Below are 26,904 nucleotides of genomic sequence, written 5' to 3' on the forward strand. Positions count from 1 at the left end.
AGGCAGGACGGCCTGGACAACTAGCCTTACCCCGCACCCCGTCCTTCCCTGACCGTTTACAGTCCCTTCTGCAACCACCGTAACACACGGGACAGGCGACTGTGCAGGCCAGCAAGGAAGCCACGCAGGTCTGGGTTTTTGTCTCTCACTGTAAGCACTTACCTTCATAAGGGGCAACGGAATCTCTTCTGTCACAAGGGTTATTCCAGGAATTTCCTGTGGTGGGGGAAAAACATACACACAACTGCTAAACGTATCAACTACCACCAGCCCAGGCCTCCAGGAAGTGTTTTCTGTGCAGACAGAAGCTGAGGGCAGCTCCCAGTTTGCTAACCTTTACTTTAAATAAACCTTGGGGTTTATAAATACCAGTGAACACAGCCTATCTCTTGTCTCAGGAAGGGAAATATTCTGTAAAGTTATGATTATAATAGTTGACAGTGCTGCTAAAGGAAAGGATAAGACTATTATGAAGAAATACAGAGTAAATAATATATTATTCAAACACTTCCATTTAAGAACAAAGGAGGCAAATTACACTTGCACCATCAAGTATAATAATAAGGTGGACATTTTCCTTTTTATTTTTTGCTTCTTTCTCCCTTTCCTTCTCTTTCACTTAAATGTATCATAGTTGGTTCCTGCCACACTAATGGGATTCTTTTTGACCTCAGTGGAAAAATTGTTCTGCACCTCATTCTCCACCATGATTTTGGAAATAAGAGATCCCTGTAAAGTGTTTACACAGCACCATCACCATGGCAAATGTGCAAGATGCAATTCACATCAGGAAGTCCAAACTATAACATTCTGCTAACTAGTGAGCATTAAAACAGAAATTTAAATAAAAAAATAAACCGCCAAAATTGCCATTTGTTTATTTTGAAATGTGTTTTCATGTTAATTATGTATATTAATCTCTCAACTAGTCAATTCCTCTTTCATTTCCTAAGAAAAAGCAGACGATATATGACAAAACAGCAATAAAACTTGGCATTTGTTTAGAACTTAAATGTCCTGGATTTTGTTGGCATACAACATTCCTGAGAAAAAGGGCATCACAGGGATGGAGAAATAAATTTTCAGAGCATTCAAGCAACTGAGTCCTCCGTTGTGACAGGAGGAAGCGTATGATAAAAATCTGTGTGTGCTTCACTTCTCACTACCCAGCAACAGAAATTTTCGCTACAGCTTTAGGTTATAAATAGCATCTTAAAATAGGTATAACAAGGCTCATCATCTGCAAAGCACAATTCAGGATTATCTATGTGTAAGAGCACAATATTTTCTAGTATCTTAAAAAGCCCAACTCAGTTATTCACAGAAATTATCTATCTCCTACAGAAGTGTGAAATCAATGTTTTCCATTGTGGCAAGTATTTATTAAGGGTATAGTACTAAGAACAAATGCAGATTAGAGAAGAGAAAATGATTTACATCATAGCTAAAGAAAATTACAGGCTCATAGAATTTCAGGATTAGGAGAGACCTTTAAAGCAACCTATTGCAACCGCAAGAAGTTTAAAGCAATGTGGTGAGACCTAAAATAAGCTCCGTACACAGTGGCTATAACTTTGGGTTTTTTCATGTTGTACTTTTCATAGGACTTCCTGATGTCACTCTGTATGTCCACACAGTTCCTCTGCCCCACAAAGAAGGAGAAATGCAGATGTGAAGAACTGCCTGTCAGGATGACGCTCACACAACAACCAGCTAACACGTGCTCTATCTTTAAACACAACCCTGGGAACTAGAGGTCCTGCCCCAGCCTCCCAGACGCTGAATACAGGACAGTGACAGCCAGTGTTGGGTGGTGAGAGAAGGAAGCTGAAATGTACATTTCCTGTGTCTGAGGGAGGGGTGGGGGTTAACCTGCAAACTTCCTGCCACATTACCACAGAGTCTGCACGTATATTCACCGAGGTTCTTCAAACAGTGAGGGCCTGGAGAAGAAACAAGCTCAGATCTTTCCCTTAAAATTTTACAGTGAGGCATGAAAGTTTAATAACTCTAACAGTGACAGAAAAGAAGAAAGGGCCTTTGGGAAAACACTACCATTGTGTATACCAAAAATTTAGAAATGAATAAGCCATGAGACTTCCCTGGCGGTCTAGTGGTTACAACTCTGTGCTTCCACTGCAGGGGGCACGGGTTCAATCCCTGGTTGGGGAATTGGGATCCCGCATGCTGCATGGTATGGCCACACACACACACACAAAGGAAAAAAAATTAATCAAACACTGATACTACTTTTTAAAGGACTATATTTAGATAGTCTAAAAACAAAACGGGAGTGACTTCCCTGGTGGCGCAGTGGTTAAGAATTCGCCTACCAATGCACGGGACATGGGTTCAGTCCCTGGTCCAGGAAGATTTCACATGCCACAAAGTAAATAAGCCCGTGCACCACAACTACTGAGCCCGCATGCTGCAACTGCTGAAGCCCATGCACCTAGAGCCCATGCTCTGCAACAAGAGAAGCCACTGCACTGAGAAGCCCACACACCACAACGAAGAGTAGCTCCAGCTCGCCACAACTAGAGAGCCTGCGTGCAGACCCAACACAGCCAAAAATAAAAAAAATAAAAAATAAACCAAAATGGGAAGTGTTACAATTTATCCTAGTACTTATTTCCCTGTGTCTGTGTTACATGAATTGTATTTATTTTTCTAAATGCTTTTTTGATACAAACCTCTGCCTCAAGACTAAGCACATAGTATGAAAGGAAGAGAGGCAGAACCTTTTTCAGGGGCAGCCTGTACATGGTTTTCACTTCTGATTCAACAAAGCTCAGTTTACTGAACCACATTCAAGAGAAAATGAACAATGTTTTCTCCTGAAACATTTCTTCCCAATGAAAAGGAAGGGAGTCTGGACCAACAGGAAGAAAAGTTTGAATGGCCTGAATTTGCTTAAGATTACTGACTTTTACTGATCTTGAAGCTCAAAAGTTATCACAGATTTTCTTTCTAAGGCTGGGAAAAAAGCTCATGAAGGTGTTAATCTACTAAGTAAATAGAACAGCTCAGAATAACAGCAGTGGTCCAGCCATTGCTCATTTATAAAACCCTAAGAAATATTTTCATCTACTCTAGCTGCTAAAAAAAATTTTTTAACTAAAACCATTTAAAGATGACAGAGGCTTCAGTTTGCTTGGTAGTAGGAAGAGTAACATGTATGCTATACCTTCTCATTCAATTCTACTGTCTTATGTAAATACAACTGGCCAACAGCAAGGATTCACTATTATTTTTCTGCCAGAAAACTCCAATTCAGATCCTTACGAATCAAAATAGAAATGAAATCACAACCTTGGTTACTGTGACAGGGATGTCCTACAACTGACCCACAACTGTGAATCAATTTCAATTACATAAGGAATAAAAAGTGTTAACTTACTGTATCCCAAGTGAGCAGTGAGGAATATGGCAAAAGTTTATCTATGTTACTTGTCTCTGGATAGATGCTCCAATATGAAGAAGCTGAGTAAGTTTTGGGGGGGGGGGGGAAGATATGTTTTAATATGAAGAATAAAGCAGTAGACATTGTAATTCACCCAAACAAGCAAACTGACAAAAGTTTTCATTGCCTTATCCTTCATCTTTATAAGGCTAATCATCATGGTTCTATCCACTGATTAAAATGTTTAGGTTCTATTTTTTTCATTGAGAATAATTTCAAAAAAATTATTTGGCACTTATGTCTATCCAAATGACACTATACCACTTCACATAGAACCAGCCAACACAATGCTAAGAAAGTTACATCTTACTGGAAAAAAAAATTACTAATAAGGTTATAGAATCAAGATCATATCTTATATCTCATCAGTCTCTGAGCAGCCACAGCTTCTTACAAAACCACAAGAGAATGAAATTTAATTAGGGGCTGACTACAATAGAGTTTAAAAAAAAAAAAAAAAAAAGCTCCTAACCAGCATTTTGACAGATTGAGGCATTATCAATTTGCTGCTTCCCCTCAAGCAAAAGGGCAAAGGATTCAACTCAATGTGTACCATTAGCAACACTTACCAATTATAAATTCCTGAATGAGGTCAAATGAATGGCAGGCAGAGATGTTCTCAGAAATCCACTGAATAATCTTTAAAAAGTAAGAAGACAACTCTATTGGTATTTAAATCTGCACCCTGCCCCCACCACCAAGTACAAAATATATATGGATCTTTTAAAATGTTATATCTCTTTTAGAATTGCCTAAGAACACACTTTTATACTATCTTCGAGATACATAACGCAAGGCTGTGTGGGTAAAACAGTAGAATAAATGAGGTCCTTTTCATACATCATTTTAATAAATGCCCTTGGCTGGAATCCAAATAAGCTTTCTTGAACCCAATGTTTGTTTTTGCTAGAGTAGGACACATTATAGCAAAGGCATAGAGTGAAAACCTATGGATACAGGAGAAAGTCAAACCCAACCACTGAGCTTGGAGGCAGCAGACCTGGGTTTGAATTTCAGCTAACACCATTTAATCGTTGTGAGCATGGCTATGCTATCGTCCCAAAGAAGGCCCTGTTATATCAACAATTCTCTCAACCAACTTCGATAACCCTCCTCACCTGCTGCAGAAACAAAACCCTTGTTCCCGACCTTAGAATTGATGCTATGAGGCTTGCCTAGCCATAAAGCATTTTCACGTTTCTGATTCTGCCAGTAAGTTGTTCTTATTTCCAAACCTACTCATGCTAACTGTGCTTATTTTCACAATTAGGTAACAATAAAATATTACCATAGACAAGTGAAATACAGATACAAAAAGAATGCTGGAAGGTCAATAAAAGTTGAGTGCTTGGGAAGGACTCAAAGGCATGTCTCTAAAATACTGATTAAAAAACTAGCTGTGAGACAACCATAAAAGAAAAAAACTGCCCGATGTACACAAACAGTTTTGAAAGGATTTTTAAACTATTGATCTCCTTAGGGAATAAAATGAAAAGAAAAGAAAAAGAAAGTGACTGGAAGAGCCATACAGGTACAGATAAAGAAAGCCAAGACATTACTAGTGGTTTTATGTAAGAAAAATGATTTTGAACCCCACTTAGCTGATATACAGAGAAAGGGCCTTCATCTACATCAAAAGATGGGGAATAAATGTACATTTATATGTTTTAGGTTAAAATAAAATATCTAAGATTTCTTTTTTTCCATTGACCAACCACCCACTGGTCCCAATCGACTCTAATGGTGGGGGGGGGTCCCCCAACTTCACAGAATGGCTGTAAAATTAAATGGTAAGATTATGAACGTGCTTCATAAACTATCATGTGAAATACAAATGTGAGCTGTCTCTATTTAAAATATAATAAATAGATTTTATTTACCACCAGATTTTAGTCCTTTAGTACACCAAATACAGACCAGGAGAAAAAGCAGATATTTGAGAACTCCACTATTTACCGAGCACTTCCTTGGACTGTTACTAACATTTACTCACAATATGGAAAAGAGAATAGTGAAAAGAACAGACACGCCTTCACAGTCTGAGGTCTGTGTCCATAAAAAAGGATCACAAGGGAAGAATACGTTCAAGTCAGGACAGAGACCATAAACCTCAATTGTTACCAAATAAAAATAACTTCTGTTAATTTCAGCCACTAAATGTACACATCTCGTGTTGTCCATTTGCCAATTTTTAAACTTAAGCTATATTCCCACCTTGGCTTCCAGGTGCCGTGGGTCGCAGCCACATGAGAGCACACAGTGCAACAAGGCCATCTTCTCGCAGTCCAGCTGGGTGTTCCACAGGAACTCCAGCAAATACGACTGGTTGAGGAGCGCTCGGTAGAGCTTTCCAGAACACAAATCCAGGACCAGGGACCCTGACAGTGACTGCAAAGGACTACGAGGTAGCATATCAATCACTTCATTGTTTCCTGGCCAAAAAAAAAAAAAAAAAAGTAGATCAGCAAATAAAAGAACCCCCTCTCCCCCAAACATAAATATTAATGTTTAAATGAATCCAAATGGACCACGTTCATGAGGGGAAAACTATGGCCATACCTGTGAGAAACAGACTGTGGCAGAGCAGGTCTGGATGTTGAATGTTAAGTAGATGAAAGAAATGACCAGGTAAGTAAACAGCCACATAATAGTCTGTGGAAGAGAAAGATTTAAGTCAGCTCCATCTGTACCTTTATCTGTACAGGTACATATAAAGCCAATGACTTTACAGTATGCCTGTTTTTCTTGGAACCTCTTAAAACACAAAAGTTTTGACCTATGTCATAAGAAGCTGTCTGACGTCAGTACATTTCATCTTACTAGCAAGATCTCAGTTATTTCTACCTGTAGCTAATTTTCTTCAGACATGTAGCCATGGTAATCTTATCTGCAGTTTTGTTTCTAAGTGAATTGTGGCTTTATACGAATCTAAATGAGCTCTGAGAGCAAATTAGAATTAAAAAAATCAGCAACATGTATTATTCCTTAATCTGACAGGCTGGAAATATCTCATCATGGGAATTTCCTTCATAATTTCTGCCATGTGGGGGAAGCTCTAAAATTTTGTTTCCTATGTTTGTCCACTACTCATTGTCACCAGTATCATTATCATTTTCTCTAAAGAACCTTTAAATTTATATTCATCAAAACAAACGCTGCAGGCATTCTGACACTTTGTGAATTACTAATTTGTTTCCTTGCATAGCAAGCTGCCTAGAATTCACATCTTCACAGTCCCTGCCCTAGATATTTTTCTACAAAGAATATTTGTACACAGACTGAAGCAAGGTGTAAAAAATAGATTTCTGGAGAAAAGGGTAGGGTAGAAGTAGCCCTTGCCAATAATTTTTCTAGGATCGTAGAATAACAGAGAAATCCGTACAACAGTAGTGAATTTCATATACATGAAACATTTAGATTATAAGTGAGCCAGCTAGACTCTTTTTTCCCTAAGAAGCAAAGAAATACATGCTAATAGTTTACATAGAAGGCATTCTGTGGAAGGGAAAGGAAAGAGGATGTAAAACTCCAACCAGTTGACTTATAAGTGTCCTTTCAGTCACTGTGGATTAAGTGATGTTAAAATACTTCGTGGCTGCAATAGCAGTATCATCACGGCAATGCATAAGTAGAAAAACACAAATAACGATATAGTAGGGCGCAGTGGAAAGGCATCAAATAACCTAGATTAACTCCCAGTCTTACTGCTTAACCAGTTAATTAGGGTGGTACTATGCCCCTGGGAGAGGGGGCATTTGACAATACATGAGGATGTTCTGAGTTGTCACCATTATTGAGGTAGAGGGGAGATTCCTACTGCCACTTGATGAGTGAGTGAGCTTCAAGGATGTTAAATCCCTCAATGTGCAACAGTAACACAAAAGTTACTGTCTCACCAAAAATGTCAATAGTACCTGTGGGAGGCTGAAAGATGGCTCCCAAAGACATTCATATGGGTAATCCCCAGAGCCTATGAATATGTCACCGTAAGTGATAAAAGGGACCTTGTAGATGTGATTAAGGATCTTGAGACGGGGGCATCCTGGATTATCCAGGTGGATCCAATGTAATCACAAATGGTTTCAAAAGAAGGAGGATGAGGGAGATTTAACAGAAGAGGAGACCATATGATGATGAAAGAGACTGGAATGATGTGGTCACAGCCAAGAAATGCTAGCCTCTAGATGCTGGAGGAGGCAAAGAATGAATTCCTCTCTGGAATTTCCAGAAGGAACCATTTCTGCCCCCACCCTGACCCCTCAAGACTCACTCACTTCAAAATTCTGACCTCCAGAACCAATGTGTTGTTTATTTAAGGGCTAAATTTGCGGTGATTTCTTATTGCAGCAATAAACTAATATAGTGCCCCCTGATAAAAGACACTAAAAGAAGCTTGGACACACATCACAGACTTTCTGAGCCTCAGTTTCATTATCTGTAAAATGGGGATAACATCACCAAAAAGAATTGTTGTAAGAATCAAGATGACTTAAGTAAAACCCTTAGAATATAGTACTAATTTTAAAGATGATAGTTTTTTAATGTATAAATCTATATATAAACATATCTTTCTTATATAGAGGTGTTCGGGGTTCATGGAAAACTTCCCCCAAAATTCTATTCTTTAATATTTCAATCCATATAAGCCCCTTTCAAGAGGGTGACAATTCAGGGATATTGCATGCAATAAATTGCAAAAAAGACATCACTCAAAAAGCAATACTGTTATCATAAAAATTACCTCTAGAATAGTTCTAATCTTGGGTACAATTTTGTGCCTATATAATAAAATCTGTTTAAAGAAGGAAAGATGACTTATGTAAGATAGCCTGTTTTTACAAAGCTCTAGTATTTTTGCCCTCTCCACACTCTGAAGACCATAGATTAAATCATGCCTGCCCTTTTCAAGAGTCATTCCCAGGGATAAAAAAAGGAAGGATACCTTTGACCTCACAAAATGCTAAATTTTTTCAGTGGAAAGTTTCCCACATCACTCTCGAGATGGGATGCTGATAAAGCACTGCTGATAAGAATCAAGTCTCAGACCCAGGAAACCTTATATTTATCTCTCTTACCACAGGAAGCAGTAGAATCAGGACTCTCTAAAGCAATTTCCCACAAGTTCAGAGCTCATAGTAAAAATTACCACATACTGCACCACTTAGCACAAGATATCTCTCCTCATCAACAGTATCATTCAAAATAAAAATCTTTTTTTTTGTGCAACAGTGTGGATGGACCTTGAGAGTATTATGCTAAGTGAAATGAGTCAGACAGAGAAAGACAAATACTCTACATTATCACTTATAATGTGGAATCTAAAAAATAAAACAAACATATATAACAAAACCAGACTTACAGATATAGAGAACAAACTAGTGATTACCAGTGAGGAGAGGGAATGGGGGGGCAAGATAGGGGTAGGAGATTAAAAGATACAAACTACTGTGTATAAAATAAATAAGCTTGGACTTCCTAAGTGGCGAAGTGGTTAAGAATCGCCTGCCAATGCAGGGGACACAGGTTCGATCCCTGCCCCAGGAAGATTCCACATGCCACAGAGCAACTAAGCCCATGCACCACAACTATTGAGCCTGCGCTCTAGAGCCCATGAGCCACAACTACTGAGCTCATGTGCTACAGCTACTGAAGCCCGAGTGCCTAGAGCCTGTGCTCCGCAACAAGAGAAGCCACCACAATGAGAAGCCTGCATACCACAATGATGCGTAGCCCTCGGCTCGCCACAAATACAGAAAGCCCATGTGCAGCAATGAAGACCCAATGCAGCCAATAGAGTAAATAAATAAGTAAATTAATTAAAAAATAATAATAATAAAATAAAATAAATAAGCTGCAAGGATATACTATATAGCACAGGAAAATATAGCTATTGTTTTGTAATAACTTTAAATGGAGTATAATCTATAAGAATACTGAATCACTATGTTGTATGCCTGAAATTAACGTAATATTGTAAATTAATTATACTTCGATTTAAAAAGACCAAAACAAAAACAAAATAATAATATTTTTACGGACTTTCTCATCATTTTTGTTTGCACTTTGCCCAGTTCCTTCACATAACACCTTCCTAAACCTTTGTCCTGATAGTAGATGGACTGGGAAACAGGAACAGAAGAAAATATTAAGGAATCCATCTGCTCTAAACCTGAAGCTTCTACTTTTAAAATATTGTGCCATGTCCCATATGCAGGCAAGCAAGCAGTCGTCCTGTTTAGTCTTCTGCTAACCTGTTTATGCCCCTCATCCCAAGCGGCAGGCAATGCAAGCTTTCAGTAGGGAGGCACAATAAACCCCTTCTTTATTTTCTTCACTACAGACTCACTTACTATGTGCAAACCTCACACTCAAGTGCCCTTTACCATATTTACTCAACGAAAAACAACTCAATCAAGCTGACGCATAAATGATGTATGGGACTCGGAAGCTTTCAGCAATTAGCAACAGGGAACGGACAACTTCTCAAGGGCCCTTGTCTCTCTAGACTCAAGGGACAACATGATGTATTATTTCTCATAGATTTTTAGGAAACACCTCACTCATCAGATTTTTTTTTTACTAAAAAAGGGCTTTTTAGGATTGCTACTAAAAACATAAGAAAGCTCACAGCCTAGGTCCTCTAAGAAAGGAGATACATCGCCCTGCCACTCTGCCAAAAGGCTGATGTGCAGGGAGGTCGGGGGGGCGGGGGGGGGGGGTTTCCAAGCAAAATCTTCCCCTGTCTGGCTTCAAAAAGGTCAGTCATAGTCATCACAACCTGAGCCCCAAAGACACACGAGAAGATGGAGTGCACAAAAAAATGAGGCATAGTATGTACTAGGAGGAAGAGTCAGAGCAGAGAGATGCCTATGCCTCTCACTCACCAAGGTTGAGGAAAGTAATGCCCTTTGTCACACGTGAGTCAACACTCCCAAGAGTAGCAGTGAAGGTCTTGCTGTGCCCTGTGGACAGAGAACATGAAGCCAGAGAAAGGATGTTAAGAAAAAAAGAGCTGGAATTCCACCCAAGGCAGTGATTCCACATTATATTCTCCACATTTAGTAACTGTGAAATTGACAAAGCAAGTGTCTTCGGAGTCCTAGAGCTCCTGGTTCCCCATCATTCTCCAAAAACCAGCACTGAAGGTGAATCACCTAAGTGCAGCCACAAGCCGGTAGCTGTTCTGGGCTTACGCATAATCTTGGACCTTAAAGGTGGGTTGTGCTGGGGAAGAAGGATCCGAAGAAATCTACTTAAGGATCCAAGAGGTGAAGGAGACCAGGTGGTTCACTGGCCCTTGTGCCTCAAGGTTCACGGCCACACTCTTGTAGTTGTTAAGGCCCTCGGAGGCTTCTCTGAATCACTTAGGAATCCCATTGTGAGTCAGAAGGGTGTTAGACTATCTACTAAACTCAGTGTAGTATTGGGCTTCACTCTTCACTCTTCTAACTCAATCACGGTTATTAGCTCAATAAAACTTTCAGAAAAGTTTTATTTTCTGGCTTTAATCATTAGATTAATCACTAGAAAAATGTATGAAAATGTTCCACAAATATCAAACTGTACTATTAAAGCATATATATAGGTCTTCTGAATTAATTTTCTTTGTTATTAAGTTATTCAACTTTTTTACTTTGATCTCTAACTTCTGAACGTATTATTAGGCACTCCTGCAGAATAAACTCTGGTGCAAACTGGCATAAATTTTTTTTTTGAAAATTCTAATTTTAAGCAATTTTAACTCTACCTACAGTATGTACTATATAAATACTAATTTTAAGGAACTAAACAAGAAAAATGAATACTCTTTAGCATAGTTCAGGTTAAAATTATGAAAGGGCACTCTGTAACCAACCACAAAACTAGAAAAGTTTGGGCACTTTATTCCTGTTCCCCAGGCTAACTGTTGACATATCAATTTCTTGGGCCACAGATGTATGAAATGAAATAAATGTATCTTAGGTCTAAGACCTGGTAAGGTCTGAGACCATGGAAGCTTTTAACTAAAACCCTATGTACCTCTGTAAGTTAAATCCATTGGTACTTTTCAATTAGTAATAATAAAAAAGCAAACACACACACTTTGGGCAAATACATCCCTTAGCATTGGTCTACAGGCCTAGAAAAAAGATACGGGTCAAACAAAAACTATATTACAGAATATTATTTACAATACAATATAAAAATAATTAGCTAACTTGATATTTATCATCCATGAATTTCTTCAGGAAATATGTATTACATAGGTACACAGATATACAATGTACTGATCAAGTATGTTACAAGGTGATAAGACTTTAAAATCTATCTATTTTGTTGCTATGTGGGAAAAAATGATTGTATACAAGTAAACACATACGGATAAATGAAAAGTACCTTTATGAAAGTAAAACACCGAATACGTGATTTGTTCCCAAGAGTCAATGTTCGGGCAGTAACATACACACAAACTTCCTGGAAGGAAGAGGGTATTTAGTAAAGCTTAAAAGAATCACAGACAAATAAAATTTCCTAAGCCATTTAACTTTACTGCTATTCCTTTAGATGTTCTGCCTCAATTTACCTCACAGATTATTCCCAAATTCTAGAAATGGACTATTAACAAGTTGCTAAGAAATTTCAATTCAACAATTACTCAGCGCACACTCTAAGCAATACATTGTGGTAGGCTAATGAAGGCTAGGAAAACGAAGAGAGAGAGACCATGGGGTCTGGAGACGTTTACAAAGCTTCACGAGATTCTCCTTACATACATGTACTCCCCTGTGCTCTTTTTTTAGCTTGCTTTCCAGTCATTACTAATAGCTGTAGACTCCAGTTTATCAAATATGTGTCTCCTCTTTACAGAAAGTTTCCAGTCCTTTATTTATCTAGAATAAGAGAAATAAGAAGCAAACTGGGACAAGGAGAGCAAGTGTGGTGTGTGAGCCTATCCCCACCCATATTTGGGTCCCTGAGGGCCATGGCCTAAGGGCAAAGGAGAGCTCCCGGCACAGAGTGGCCTTTCCAGGTAAGCCTTGACGGCCCTCACTTAGCCCACCACTCCAGAACAACCCCAGCCTTCCCACCTGCTTCAATGTGTAAAACTGTCCATCACCTCTCACAGCTGTTGCCACCTGGACACACTAGATAAGTCCATCCATGACCTATGAGTGAGGGCATTATGTTCAAACTGATACTTCTACTCTAATGCTAGCATTCATGTGATCAGCCAAAATAGATTTCCAGGGTGGAAAGGAACTTGACAAGGAGTCTGGAAACCTGAGTTCTAGTCCCAGAGAGAATATTAACTAGCTGTGTGAACTCAATCATTACTCAACATCAGTGAAGGGCAGTATTTCCTCTACCGTACTCCACTAGAGTTCCTTCATCAAAAATCATGGTAGGGAAAAAGGGCCCATCTTCCCTAAGAAGGCTATTTAAGGACATGTTTAATATTCCATTACAATATATTTTTCCTCTGTGACTCTTTTAATGAGTTTTAAGACTGCAATATATTGTTAGAAATTTGTTTTATCACATTTTCAACACAAAATAACAAAAAAGAATAACTGTGTCAGATTAAAAAAAGTAACAATTCTGTTACAGAAGACTCACTAAGAATAAAATGCTATACTAAAAGATAAACAAAAATGGTAATTATAAGAGTTACAAAAGTCCCATGTAACACTTTGACTACTTTCATATGGTAAACATACTACCAGCAAAAAACCTACTGGTTTATCCTGTTCTTTTACATTCTATGTTCACAAGGAGAAAGACATTTTTAGCAAACAAGGTTAAAACTTCAGCCTCTCTAGTATTAAAGAAGTAAGAATTAGAACAAGGCACCACATTTTTCCTTTCAAATCAGCAAAGTTTTAAAAGTGAGAATCAATTCTATCAGTGGAGCAGTAGGAAGAACATTCTCAAATGACAGTAATGGAAGAGTGAACTAGTACAACCCCTCTGAAAAACAGTTTTGCAGAGGATTAAATATATTCACACCTGTTGACCCAGTAATTCTTCTTTCAGGAATTTATCCTGAGGAATGAACATGAAATGTCAACAATATAAGGAAGATCATAACCTCCATTCTAGCAAAATCCTCTGCAGACCATCCTTTAGAGAACCGAGGTTATCGTTTTCCTTGTTTTGAAGAAAGTTAAAGTGAGACATAGAGTAAATTACCTAATTAAATACACCAACAGCCATATTCAGATCTCATAGGCAAGTAGTTAGGTTGTGGCTTAGTCCCCCCTCTCAAACCCAAGCGGGGAAAAAAAGACACAGGAAGGGGAAATGGGCTGTGCGCAGGCTCTGCAAAACTGTCCCATCTCTAGAATTTTCTTTGATAATGGAAATATTCGATATCTGTGCTGTCCAACATGGCAGCTACTAGTCACATGTGGCTACTGAGCAGATGGCTAGTGTGACTGAGGAAGTTCTTTTAAATTTTATTTAATTTTAATAACTTAAATAGCCACGTGTGATTAGTGGCTACCATCTGGGACAACACCGCTCTGGAGCACCGGTTCTCAACTCTGAAAGTACATTAAAAGTACCTGGGCTCACAGATGCCTAGGCTCCTCCTGAGATCAAATTAGAACCTCTAGGGGTGAGATTCAGGTATCCGTATTTTTTAAATTTTCCTGAGCCATATTAATTAAATTCTCTAAGCCTCAGTTTCCTCATCTGTAAATAAGGAAAACTTAGAGCCTCCTTCACATGGTTCTTTTGTGAGGGTTAAATGAGATAATATGTATAAAGCGCTCTCAAATAAGTTATATCTGGTCATAAAGGTTAACAGCTATTATTATTATTCCAGAATAATTCTGCTGCTATTTACAAGCTAGGGGAAGTCAGGGTTTGAAAAAAAAAAAAAAAAGCATGCAATTAATGGTGTATCCAGAGATGTTTAATGAATATTCATCAATGATGAAGATAACATCTCAAAGCTGGCTAGCCTGGGGGAAACCATTTGGACAATGAAAGCTATTATGGACAAAGTTTTCCAAGGGAAATTATCTCATTGTAAAAGGCTCTATAAAATGCTAAAACACAGGCCTACTTCTGGGAACTTGTGAAGGGCAACTCTTGCAATTACATGTACAGGAAGGAGAAGTTACACTTTTCACCCCTTACTGCCTCCCAGTAGGTGGTGCACAAGAAAGAACTGCAGCTACCATGGACTTAGAACACACGGGAGCACTCTAAGTGCAGCTTCAGGGTTGACTATCAGATAGGGAGTGTATTTGCTTTCCTTCCGGGAAGGAAAGGTCCCTGATTCACTCTCCTACTGTAAAAAATTTATTAGAAACATCTATAAGAACCCATAATCTTAATACATAAGTGGTCTGACATTAGCAGAGCACTTTTGCCCACCACTAACTCTCATGAGTAGCCTCATCATCCAGATTTTAACCTCTAATTCCCTGGAAGGTAGCAGATTTCATTTCTTAGGGCAGGAAAATTCAGGACAAAGATGCTTTCGAGAATGTAAGAAGTAATGCTAAAAGGGCAAAGTAGCTCCCAATGACCAATATGTGACAACTGAACATCAAATGTTATTGGAGCATCAGCATTAATGTAAACAGCTGAAATAAGTTGACTCTGAAAAGGACTCTAAGTCTATCGCCATTTCTTTCATGAACCATGTTTTCTGTTCTCCACCCCAGTGGAAAATTAAGCTCCCTGTTATAGACAGAGGCCATACAGGGATTAGACTATTTGCTCACTTCTCCATTCCTATTTTGCTGAGGTAGGTATTTGTCTGTTTGTTTTAACCACAAAGGTTAAAACATTATTTTTGAAAAGTAATTTGGGAAATACATGAACTTACACAGCTTATTAGTTGAAAATCAAAAGGGTGCTTCTCTGGTATATTTCATCTTAAATCTGGAAGCATCCCATTTGAAACAGGCTTATTTTTTCTATTTCAAAGCTGACCGTGAAAAGCAAGGCTCATTTGCTTCTCTCCTAAACGTTGCTGAGAAAGGAAAAAACAGACTCTTTCACATCTCATGCCAGATTAACCTAACATTTTATTTCTTAAGATAGGTCACAGAGAGCCTATTTATAAGCTGCTACCATTCATGAGAAATTCCTATGGGAATAAAATAAAAAGGAATAAAAGTTTCATAGAATAAAAGCCTAAAATGATTGTTTATACCCAACAGATTTAAAGTCAAGTACCAGGAAAGAACCTACCCTGGTCCCACCACATGAGCTCTGGATCTCATTACAACCCACCTTCTAAGCAAATTTGCTCTACTGGTTATTCCTCTCTGCTGTGTATTATCATCTTTTCTTTTCCACTAAATATCCTGTAAGCATTCAAACATACTAGAGTTCCTACCATCTCAAAAAACAATATTCCCTAAATCCCACTTTCCCTTCCAGCTGCTGCCTCTCTCATGCCTGCACGTGCTGCTATAATTTTTCAACTCCCACATGACACTTAACCCAGCACAATCAAGATTTCACCTCAATCACCCAGCACAAACTACTCACAGTAACCTCCATGCAGCTATACCCAATGGACTCCAATTCTCACCACTTATTATCAGTCACTCTCTTTTATGAAAGCCCCTCTGCTCTTGGCTCCTATAACACCTCTCTTGGTTTTTTTCTTCTCTCCCCATACTTTTTCCTTTTTCTTTGGATGCTCCACCTGACTTTTGTATATTTTTGTTCCCAGATCAAATTCCTAAACCTCTTCCCTTTTGACCCTTTACCCTTCCCATGGTTTCAAGTGCCAGCTACGGTCTAACAACTTCCACATTTATTCATCTCCAGTCCCGACTTCCCTAAGCTGCAGTTCTCTTAGTTAACATGTTCAAAACAAAACTCACAACTCTCTTTTTAAGTCCCACCAAAACCACTATACCTCAGTAAATGGCACCAGTGTTCACCCATTTGCTTGTGCCAGAAACCCGAGAACCATTCCTCTCCATCTAGTTGATAGCAAGTTTCCTCAGTTCCATCTCCAAAATTCATCTCAAACCCACCTAGTTCTTTCCACCTCTACTGCCCATCCTGGATCAAGCCACCCTCATCTCAAATATATGACTAAAACCTCCTCCTAACTGATCATTTCCTCACTTTTTCTCTTGCCTCCTCTGAGCTATTCTTCACACAGCAGCCACACTGGTCTTTTCAAAGTACCTATCTAGGGACTTCCCTGGTGGTGCAATGGTTAAGAATCCACCTGCCAATGCAGGGGACATGGGTTCCATCCCTGGTCCAGGAAGATCCCATAGGCCGCAGAGCAACTAAGCCCGCGTGCTGCAACTACTGAAGCCCTCACACTTAGAACCTGTGCTTGCAACAAGAGAAGCCACAGCACTGAGACGCCCGTGCACCGCAACGAAGAGCAGCCCCTGCTCGCTGCAACTAGAGAAAGCCCGCGCGCAGCAACGAAGACCCAATGCAGCCAATAAATAAATTAGTTAATTAAAAGAAAATATCTAATCATATCACTAGCCACTTAGAACACTTCAGTGAAGGAGCGTCAATGGGTCCTAAAGCCACCAGATGAAAAGCTGTTGGGCAATAGGATATCTAGGTGCCGGCACCTCACAGGTTACTAAGGCAAAGGTTGAAATGTACCTTTACAAGGGAGACAGGCAGTGGTTACCACTTAACCAAATGACCAAACTGAGCATCACTAATAGTAGGACATCCTTACATTATATGTCTCCTGATCTGGTGTAAATGGTTCACATCACCTGTAAAGTATTCTTACCAAAAATGTTTAACCTGTCTATGCCTTTAGGCCTAACTTACAACTTACAGAAAATGTAAAGGAAAGAGAAAGAAGGTAAATACTTCCACAAAGAAACAATTAGACAAATCCAGAATATGAGATATTCCACAAGGCAAATAGCCTGGACTCTTCAAAATGTCAATGCTGTGAAAAGAGAAAAAAAGGGACAGAAGATAGGAGGTAGGAATGGTCTACATTAAGAGAGTACAAAGACAAAATAACCAAATGGAATGCGTGAATCTTTTCAAAGTTATATGCACACACATATCTATTCATTTATATGCATACACATATATACATACACATGAAAAGGACTTTTTAAAAAACAATTATGGAAATTCGAATATGAAATAGTTTACTGATTAACGTAGTTAATTTCTTTCAGTGGTAACAGAAATGAGGTTATGTAAGAGTATGCTTAACCTAAGGAGATACATGCTGAATTATTTAGTGGTAAAGTATCAGGTGGCTGCAACTTACTTTAATGATTTAGTCAAAAAGAAAAAAATGTTATCAATATGAGGAGAATGATAAAGAAATACTGTGAATGATATGACTATTTAAGAAAAAGGTACATGGATGTTCACTATATATTCTTGCACTTTTCTGTATGCTTGAGCATTCTCAAAATAAAAGGTCATCATAAGAATAAAAAAAAAAAACTTTAATGACCTTATAACTCTTAAGATAAAACCTAAAATCCTTCCACTGTCTACAAGGCCCTATATAACTTGGCCCCTGCCTACCTCTTCAACTCTCTCTCCCAATTCTCTCCCTCTTGCTCACGCTACTTCAATCACCCTCTTCTTAGTTCATATACATCCTTCAAGTCTCTAAGGAAATATTTCCTGCCCTAAACTCCCCGAGACTGGTTTACAGAGGGACTTGTAAGGCTGAGGGAGACCCTGGATGGACAGAAAAACACGGGACGCATTTTGAAGGAGTGAGGTGGGAAAGGAAGCAATTTTCAGGACTAAAACAGAATGTACTGGCTAAACTAGAACATATCTGAAGATACTAGTATCTTCCATTAAACCTCCATTATATGCTTTCATGGCTTCCTGTAATTCTCACTCATAAAATGTACCATGATTCTATTCAAATACTATGTGTACACTTATTTAATGTCGAACACCCATACTGAATAGTAACTCTCTAGCAATAAAGGTTTAGGTCAGTTTTGCTCACCACTGTATCCCCAATACCCAGCACACAGTAAGTGTTCCACAAATGTCAGCTCAATGAATACCACACAATTTGGCTTTAAAGGAATGTAATTTTAGTCCAATAGCTACTTAAGTGGTAACTGTCCACTCAAGTTGGGATGTTAAAAATGGCTATTAGACTTAGTTATGAGAGTTTATTATTTAGATGATTATGAAGGTTAATGAGCAGTTTTTCCACCAGATTCATTGACTGTAATCATATTCCTCTCCTCTCATTTTCAGGCATTATTTTTCCCCCTCTATTTTTTCAATCTACAATAAACAGGTGTTAAGAGATGGAATATTGTACACTAATAACTTTATGTGAAGCTCTGATTGTCAGCTCAGGTTATAACACGGCTTTTAGAGCAGCTAAGCACATAGGTTTAGAACCCAAATGCCAGTAATCCTGACACAAAAAGCAGCCCCGTCATCACATGCCATTTGTTAAAAATGCAGCTTGATTAAATATGAATCTATCCCCTCTATTAAATATGAATCTATCCCTTCTATTAGAACAATAATACAAAAAAATAACTATTAGAACAATAACCTGGCTGTGGCTTCTTTTATACAGACAACAAATGTATAAAATTACAGTGGAGAAGGTAATTTGGTATGTAAGTATCCATATACTCACTTATGTAAGAGTGTGGCCTTATTATATTTTATTTTCAGGATCCACAGAGCTAAACAATGGCTAAATGTATGGACTCAAATATAATTAAATAAATTGATAAACACAACCAGTTCTACCTGTATGGTTGGTAAAGACAGACAAGGTCAGGTGTTTGGATAATTTCTCTTGGTCTTGAAGATCATCACATCCAAAGTTGACAAGTCTAAGAACATAAAGGATAAGAAATTGTAAATGTGTTTACAGATAAGCTCCCTCATAAAGGATGTGAGTAACAACTATAATTTACCCACAGAAGTAGAGACATGTCCTCAAGAAATTCAAGTAGATAATATGACTTTTTGTTTAAAAAAAAACAAAACTATGAAACAGTAATTTTAAAAATTACATGGTACATAAATGGCATGGCCTGGCAATAGAGAAAAAAAATATATTGCTTTCAACTTACATTTTTATAAATTTTTCTGATTTTAGAGTAATGTTGACACTATTTCTGTTTCAAAATAAACAGAACTGAATATTTATATATGATGAAATAAAGGTAGTGAAATATGTAACAGTTTGAAATTACCATTAATTCAAGAAGACTTTCCTTTCTTCTGTGCACTTATGACCTTGTGTTATTTTTCCAAAGTGTCTCATGTTTTTATTACGTGTAAAATAGTCTGGGGGAAAAAACCCTTGCCTTTTGTGTAAAAAGGAAACCAGGAAAAAAGTAAAGCAAGAGACTCAGCTGAGCTGTAAGTGGATTGACCTACAACATCCTCTTTGATGGCAACAAGAAAAGCGTTTTGATGTTTCATTCTAAACATAGCTGGCTCTGACTCATCTAATCCTTTTATTGAATCACAGGGAGAAGAGCACTTCCATAGATCAAAATAAATGAAGACGCCCTACAGAAATAAATGACTAAGAAAAATCAATATGATTGACTCTACATGGAAAAATCCTGTGTTCATGCTTGATAATATTGCTTATATTCCCTATAAAGGACAGAAACAGAAAAGATGACACCCCCCAACAGAATATCAAATTATCCTTTTATCTGCCTACCATAGATTAGGTATAAATATTATATTATCATTCTGCCCACAAGTGTCTATAAAAATTAATTATAATCTATGAGTAACTTACTTGAATCCTGAGTCACTTAATGATATGTCCAATGGTGCTTCAAACTGTCAAAAAATCAGGAGAAAGCAAAGTGAAAAATGACATTAGTTAAATGATGATAGTTCTGGAAACCAGAGCAAACCTGACAACACTGTGTTTGCTTAATGATGAAGAACTCCTTTAACCAGCATTATCTTCAGAGGATATCCCCCAACTCCAAAGACAGAAAGTCCACTGGGAATATTCTGGAGTTTACATACATCACAAGCTTAATGTGTATTTATTTCTCGAAAGGCAAACTTTGCTTCAGAGCTGACTATCATCAATAGGTTGTATAACAAGCCAATTGGAATGAGTAGACTTTTACAAGACACAGAGGACCAAGTAAGGAGGGAAGGATTGGCTGTCTAGAAAGAGAATGAGGGACTTCCCTGGTGGCGCAGTGGTTAAGAATCCACCTGCCAATGCAGGGGACACAGGTTCGATCCCTGTTCCGGGCAGGTCCCACATGCCGAGGAACAACCAAGCCCGTGTGCCACAATTACTGAGCCTGAGTGCCACAACTACTGAAGCCTGCGCATGTGCCTAGAGCCTATGCTCCGCAACAAGAGAAACCACCAAGCTGAGAAGCTCATGCCACACTACGAAGAGTAGCCCCTACTCTCTGCAACTAGAGAAAGCCCTCGCGCAGCAACGAAGACCCAACACGGCCAATAAAATAAATAAATAAATAAGAAAGAAAGAAAGAAAGAAAGAAAGAAAGAAAGAAAGAAAGAAAGGAAGGGAGGGAATGAGTGAGTCCAAAAAAAGGGGCAGGAGGAGTAAATGAAATTCTTTTAATGGTATGGCATCAATTTGTATTAGACACCAATATTAATCCCAAGTCAAGAAGAATAATGTTCTGTCCATTACAGATATAGACATTTGTGATGCCTCACTATAATGCTGGCACTCCAAATAGCTTTTCCAGCAGTGAGTCTTGATTTTTACTAATTGAACTCTACCCTCTCATTGACTTTTTACCTTATACTCAATCCACCATCCTCACATGTTCTTTTGGATCAGATGATGAGTAATCACGTAAAGCTATCTACTATTAACCACGCCTACTACCTCCTACTAATACTCACTCTTACCCTTGTTTCTTTAATATGAGGCATTCGGTTAGCAGAAATTTACTGTGTGTGCTCTTCTAATAATCTACATTAATTGCATTTGTTATAGAGTTGAAAGCTTGAGATGGCAAGGACTGTTGTACTTGGTCATACAAGTGAGTAAAACAAGATCAAGAATGTTAAAATGCTGTTTACGATAATAACTCTAAAAAGGGGGCACTGGGTTATAAAATATCCCTACCCCAATCATTTTCTGGACTTACCATTAAGTTAAAGTGCTCACCAGCATAAAACTGGATGCATTTTAAGACACTCCTTGATTTCTAAAAAAAAAGGACAGAATAAGTGACAAATTAACCAAAAGGTCAACAAAAACACTAGTTTAAGGAGAGGGTGAAAAGGAAGCAGCCAAAAAGCAAACAGTAATGAAAACCTTTTCATTATTTTTAATAAACTTTTGTTGACCGCCCCATCAATGAAAATGAAGTAATTAATAAATTACTATAACTATAATGTCAAAATTAAAGTAGTCCACAAAAAGAAGGGCCTGTGGACTAGTTTTTACCTTCAGATCAATGTAGTATAATCTCTGCTCTGACATATCCCACTGAGCCCAAACAAAATCTTCAGCTACTCTCTCTCTTGGGAGATGGCCAGAATTTTTAATTACCTAAGGAGGCAAAGAGATTTTAGAAATAAATAGCTATTTTAAAGGAGAACATATCTGGGTTTCATAATTATTTTGCATATTCTACCTTTATAGTACATGTAAATAGTCCCACAGTTTATTTTTAGTAGCCCCTATCTCCAACACATACACATGGAAAGATTTAAGGCATCATTTCCTTACTTGCTCTTCACAAACACTCTGCAATAAACTATTTTTTAAGCTCTTTATTGGAGTACAGCAATAAACTATTTTATTCTTATTCTTAGTTTGACAGACAGGCTCGAGCTGTTGAAGGCAAGGCCACACCTACCACAAATTAACAACTGAGCTAATACAAGATTCGGAGCTTCCTGTTCTGGACAAAACACACTCAGGTATCTACGGTCTAGAGGGCTTTACCACCAAAGGTAGGGACTGTTAGGCCAAGGGAAAACTCAGGCCTGGGAGAGGAGGGTACTGAGCAATGATCCTAGATCTGCCATAAACTCTTCATGTGGCTTTGGTCATGCTTCTTACCTGTATATCTTCCACAATGAGTATGATGATACTGCCCATTTGTCAGCAATACTTACCTGTTCATCCTTCCAGACCCAACTTAGGCATTGCCTCCTGTATAAATCCTTCCCTCACCTCTTCAGATGAAGGCAAAGCTCCCCATCTCTGTATTCCTACGGTGCTTTAGCATGCTTCTATTACAATTATATTTTAATTAATGCTCTAAGTCTACCCCAATGAGTATGCACTCTTCTACAACACCTTTATATTCTCAGTGGCTTCTTTGTTTCTAGCACGTAGAAGTACTCAAGGAATACTTGTCAAAAGAAAGAAAATGAAATAGGGTATGCAAGGGTAAATTGCCAAGGAAATAATAAGTGTAATACGAGGAATGAAGAACTCACTTTCCTCAAAAATGCTCATCAAGCAAAAGTAATCTATATGGGGACAGATGGGTAAAGAATGAAGACAAGTTGATGTAGAAGAAATGAGGGGAAAAGGGAACATCCGAATGGTCCATATTCATACCTAAACCTCTGTGATCCTAAATGGGATTTCTCCAGTGAGGCTAACTTGGAACTCAGGCGAGGACAGGGCATGCAGAATCATACACCTCTATCTCTTGTTTGCCTGGTTCTATCAAATTTGCTGGAAAAAGGCCCAAGAGTACAGTACCTACCTGACTTTGGGGACCCCATCTTGCTTCCACTTTACTGAAATGTTTTAGGTTAGGGTAGATTTGGGAACTCTCAGGTAAAGGCATGTACTAACAAGAATGTGATCATCAGAATACGGCAACCAGGTTCACATAGCAGTTCTGTCCCTCTCTAGAGTTACCTCACCTCTGTGAGTCCAGGTTGTCCTGTTCCCTTACACATGACGATAATTATAATACCACCTCTATCGTGTAGGGATGTTGTGATGATTGTACAGACCTGCACATTGCCTTACGAAGCTGTTAACTCAGGCTTTAAGAATGAGGGCAGAAGTGCCTCACAGAAGGGCACAAGTGTATGAGGGAGTGCTGAGGCTGTATTTTCTTGGCCCGGAGAATCCTTCCTGGGCTTCTGACAGGTGCCCCTAGCCTCACCCTCTCTGCAATGTCTCTCATGGCTCCAAACCCCTCTTCTAACCAGCCAGTCCTCTGTCTGTGTCCATTTCCAGTTCCTGACCCCAACTTGTTTATTTAACTCTCTTCTCTAATTCTCATTGCTGGCTTTGGGATTCTGCACCTTGGTCTTTCCTCTCTGGCCTGACCCTTTTCTGACCACTGGCCCTGTCTTTGCCCTGCCATCCCCTTAGTCACTGGTGGCCTCGAGCTCCAGCTACACACTTTCTGGTCGTTTTCCAGCCAGGCCTCTTGATTTGAGGCTTTCAATCATAGACACATTTTTGTTCACATAATTTAAAATCAGAGATAGACTATTTTGATGCAGACTAAACACTGAAGGAAATCATTTTAATATCAACAATATATTAAGATGTCATACAGGGGCTTCCTTGGTGGTGCAGTGGTTAAGAATTTGCCTGCCAATGCAGGGGACACAGGTTTGATCCCTGGGCTGGGAAGATTCTACATGCTGTGAAGCAACTAATCCCGTGTGCCACAACTACTGAGCCTGTGCTCTAGAGCCCATGAGCCACAATTACTGAGCCCACGAGCTACAACTACTGAGCCCACGTGCCACGACTACTGAAGCCCATGAGACTAGAGCCTGAGCTCCACAACAAGAGAAGCCACCGCAATGAGAAGCCTGCACACCACAATGAAGAGCAGCCCCTGGTCTCCGCAACCAGAGAAAGCCTGCGCACAGAAATGAAGACCCAACACAGTCAATAAATTAAAATAAATTAAAAAAAAAATCTCACACAAACTGTGAAGAAAGACAACCCACAAAAAAAATAGACAAGGATATAACTAAGCAATTTTCAGAAAAACAAATTCACACAGCCAATAAGCATAGAAGATGCTCAAACTTATCAATATTAAGGGAAACACACACTCAAATAATAATGCTATCAACTTAAACCCATCAAACTGGATTTTTTAAAAGGCAAATACATCTACTACTGGTATGGATAGGGAAAAAGGGTACTTTTATATTTTGCTTGCAAAACTGAATTGTTACAAGTTTTTTGGAAAGCAATCTGGCAAAATCTGTTGAAGTTTATCAAATGCATATAACCATCAACCAGCTTATTAATCCCTGAGGATTTAACCCAAAGAAACATGTGTGCCAAACATTTAAAGATAAAAACATTTGAGACAATTTGTAATGCAAACAAATAAAAGGTGGGGAAGGCAATTGAGTAAATATCCACCCACAGGAGAACGGTGACAAAACTGTGGCGATCCATGCCAGGGACTATTTGTGCTCCTAAAGACAATGAACTCAGCTACTCCAGGCGGCTTGTAAGGCAATTCCACAAAGCTGAATGAGGAAGGAGTGAATAATAAACAAACCTCTGGGGGTATCAGGGGTGGGGATGGGAGACACATAGGTATGGAGAAAAGTATGAAAGGATACATACCTGGTTATGAACAAAAGTTAGAGGTGAAAAGGCAAGGGTGGAGTGGAAAATCAGCAAAAAAGAAAAGAAAACTGAGCTATATAGAACCTTAGCATATATGTTATGATCCCATTTATTATGTGTATATGTGTGTGTGTGTGTGTATATATATACACACATATATACCTATATAAATAAACTAGAGAAAAAAGTTTAAGTGTCTATTTAGAAACCTATAGGGATACCCCTGGTATATTAAGTAAAAGGCAAAAACAAAAGCAGCAAAGTAATATTTATATTATGATTCTATTTTGGTAAAAGCAACTGAATCCCAGTATTTGCACCTAACCTTGAGCAAGGTACAAGGCATGGAAAGATTCACCCAAGGCTGTCATCAGTTTTCTCAGGAGACTGAGATTGAGGGGGTGAGGTAGATATAAAGGAGAGAAACAACTCCTTTGTGTATCTTCATTATTTCACATGTTGCAACAGCAAGTCTATAACTTGAAAGACACCAAATAAAAAAAGTAATATGTTTCTATAACATTAATCCATCCTTGATAGTCTAGAAGCAAAAGGAATTTCAAACATTTACCACTCTATTTCCATCTTCTTGGATAACTTGGATATGAAACCGTTCGATATCTTTTAAAAAAGAAACAACAGAAAGACAGTTTAACCTTCATGAAAAATATGAGTACTTCTTTTCACGTAACAGTTATGAACTTTTTTTTTATACAAACAAAGCAGATTAAACAACTGGCTGAAAAACAGTATTATCACAGATGGCAATCTTGCAAGAAAGGTTCAAAACAAAACCCACCTCTCTCCACCCTCCCTTTACAGTCTGTTTCAAGTCCAGCATTTACTCTGCTCCTCAATATCAACAGTACATGAAGCATTTAACTCTTCTGCTCCCCGGGGTTCCCTCAACAAGTGTTTTCCTCCCCTATACCATCAGTCTTACATAGGGCTAACAAGGGCTCATTTGGCAGGGTTTATCTTTGGTTTCCAAATACCAAATACCTCTTTATATGAAAACATCAGATAGAAAACTCATTATATCAGATATTAGGAGGAGGTATTTTTATAGCGGTCACTCACAGAACTCTAAATACTTTACTGATGTGTAGATGGTCCATTTTTCTCAGTAAGCGATTTAGATTCAGCCATATGTACCTTCTGCCGGTTCTAGTTACAAAGGTGTGAGACAGATAACTGGGCAAGAGTATAGGAAGTGAACACAAACCTAACCCCTCAGGCTTGTCCTTCCAATTATAAATCAGCAGTTTCACCTTATAACATGAAAGACAGCTTACTAGATAAGACGCACCAGTGAATTTTGTGCTTTCTCCACCCCTCCCCCAACTTGAAATCATCATTAAAGGATGTCCCAATCTTATCTGCCTCTATCTGGATTTGACCAAGTTACTATGCGTCCTAGCTTCTAATGCCTTTCCCTCTGTCCATCCAAGCCTCTCTCCTACCTCATGGTTATCTACTGTGACAGACATCTTAAAGAAGGATGGACCAAAGAAAGCAAAAATGACCTGTTGCACAACTGTTCTTCAAACATTCTACCACGTGCCCAAACTGGAAATCCATATATGCAGAAGCCCATCATACGTGGAGACAGAGCGTAAGGGAACAACAAGTAGAGGCAGAAGGAAAGCCCTTCCACAGGAGTCCTAGGTCTCCAGTGGGACATCAAAGGTCAGTGGACCCTCAGTACTGGCCAGTGGACAGCTAGAAGATTCAGCATGTCTGTCCTATGCTTCACTGGGAGATGTGTTGTTCATGATGTCCTCACATAATACCTGAAGATATACTTACATTTCTCTTCTGAAATCAGTAACAGACGATTCTCTGGTAGAGGGAGACTTTCAACATGTGGGTAGAGGAACTGTAAAAAGGAAATTAATCAAAATCGTAAGCAAACTACTTTGCT

The 26,904-nt window shown here is 38.6% G+C and overlaps 1 protein-coding gene across 4 annotated transcripts in view; it reads right to left on the reverse strand.

The window, feature by feature from the left end:
• The window catches only part of GSAP (gamma-secretase activating protein), an 87,381-nt gene that overhangs the window by 30,137 nt on the left and 30,340 nt on the right, over positions 1 to 26,904 (reverse strand). For 2 of the 4 annotated variants that reach the window (XM_057732496.1, XM_057732494.1), the window contains 13 exons: positions 26,790 to 26,859; positions 25,552 to 25,601; positions 21,846 to 21,950; positions 21,544 to 21,603; positions 20,187 to 20,230; positions 19,172 to 19,257; positions 11,840 to 11,917; positions 10,348 to 10,425; positions 6,023 to 6,115; positions 5,678 to 5,895; positions 4,033 to 4,102; positions 3,401 to 3,483; positions 163 to 216 (listed from right to left, as the gene is read on the reverse strand). In XM_057732496.1, the coding sequence (XP_057588479.1) occupies positions 163 to 216; positions 3,401 to 3,483; positions 4,033 to 4,102; positions 5,678 to 5,895; positions 6,023 to 6,115; positions 10,348 to 10,425; positions 11,840 to 11,917; positions 19,172 to 19,257; positions 20,187 to 20,230; positions 21,544 to 21,603; positions 21,846 to 21,881 (900 nt within the window). In that variant the 5' untranslated portion in view covers positions 21,882 to 21,950; positions 25,552 to 25,601; positions 26,790 to 26,859. Of the gene's footprint in view, positions 1 to 162; positions 217 to 3,400; positions 3,484 to 4,032; positions 4,103 to 5,677; positions 5,896 to 6,022; positions 6,116 to 10,347; positions 10,426 to 11,839; positions 11,918 to 19,171; positions 19,258 to 20,186; positions 20,231 to 21,543; positions 21,604 to 21,845; positions 21,951 to 25,551; positions 25,602 to 26,060; positions 26,727 to 26,789; positions 26,860 to 26,904 lie in introns of those variants that run through there. The other 2 variants (XM_057732497.1, XM_057732495.1) reach the window with 2 other exon arrangements.

The sequence above is a fragment of the Hippopotamus amphibius genome, chromosome 4 (genome assembly GCF_030028045.1).
Source record: "Hippopotamus amphibius kiboko isolate mHipAmp2 chromosome 4, mHipAmp2.hap2, whole genome shotgun sequence".
Classification (NCBI taxonomy): Eukaryota; Metazoa; Chordata; class Mammalia; order Artiodactyla; family Hippopotamidae; genus Hippopotamus; species Hippopotamus amphibius.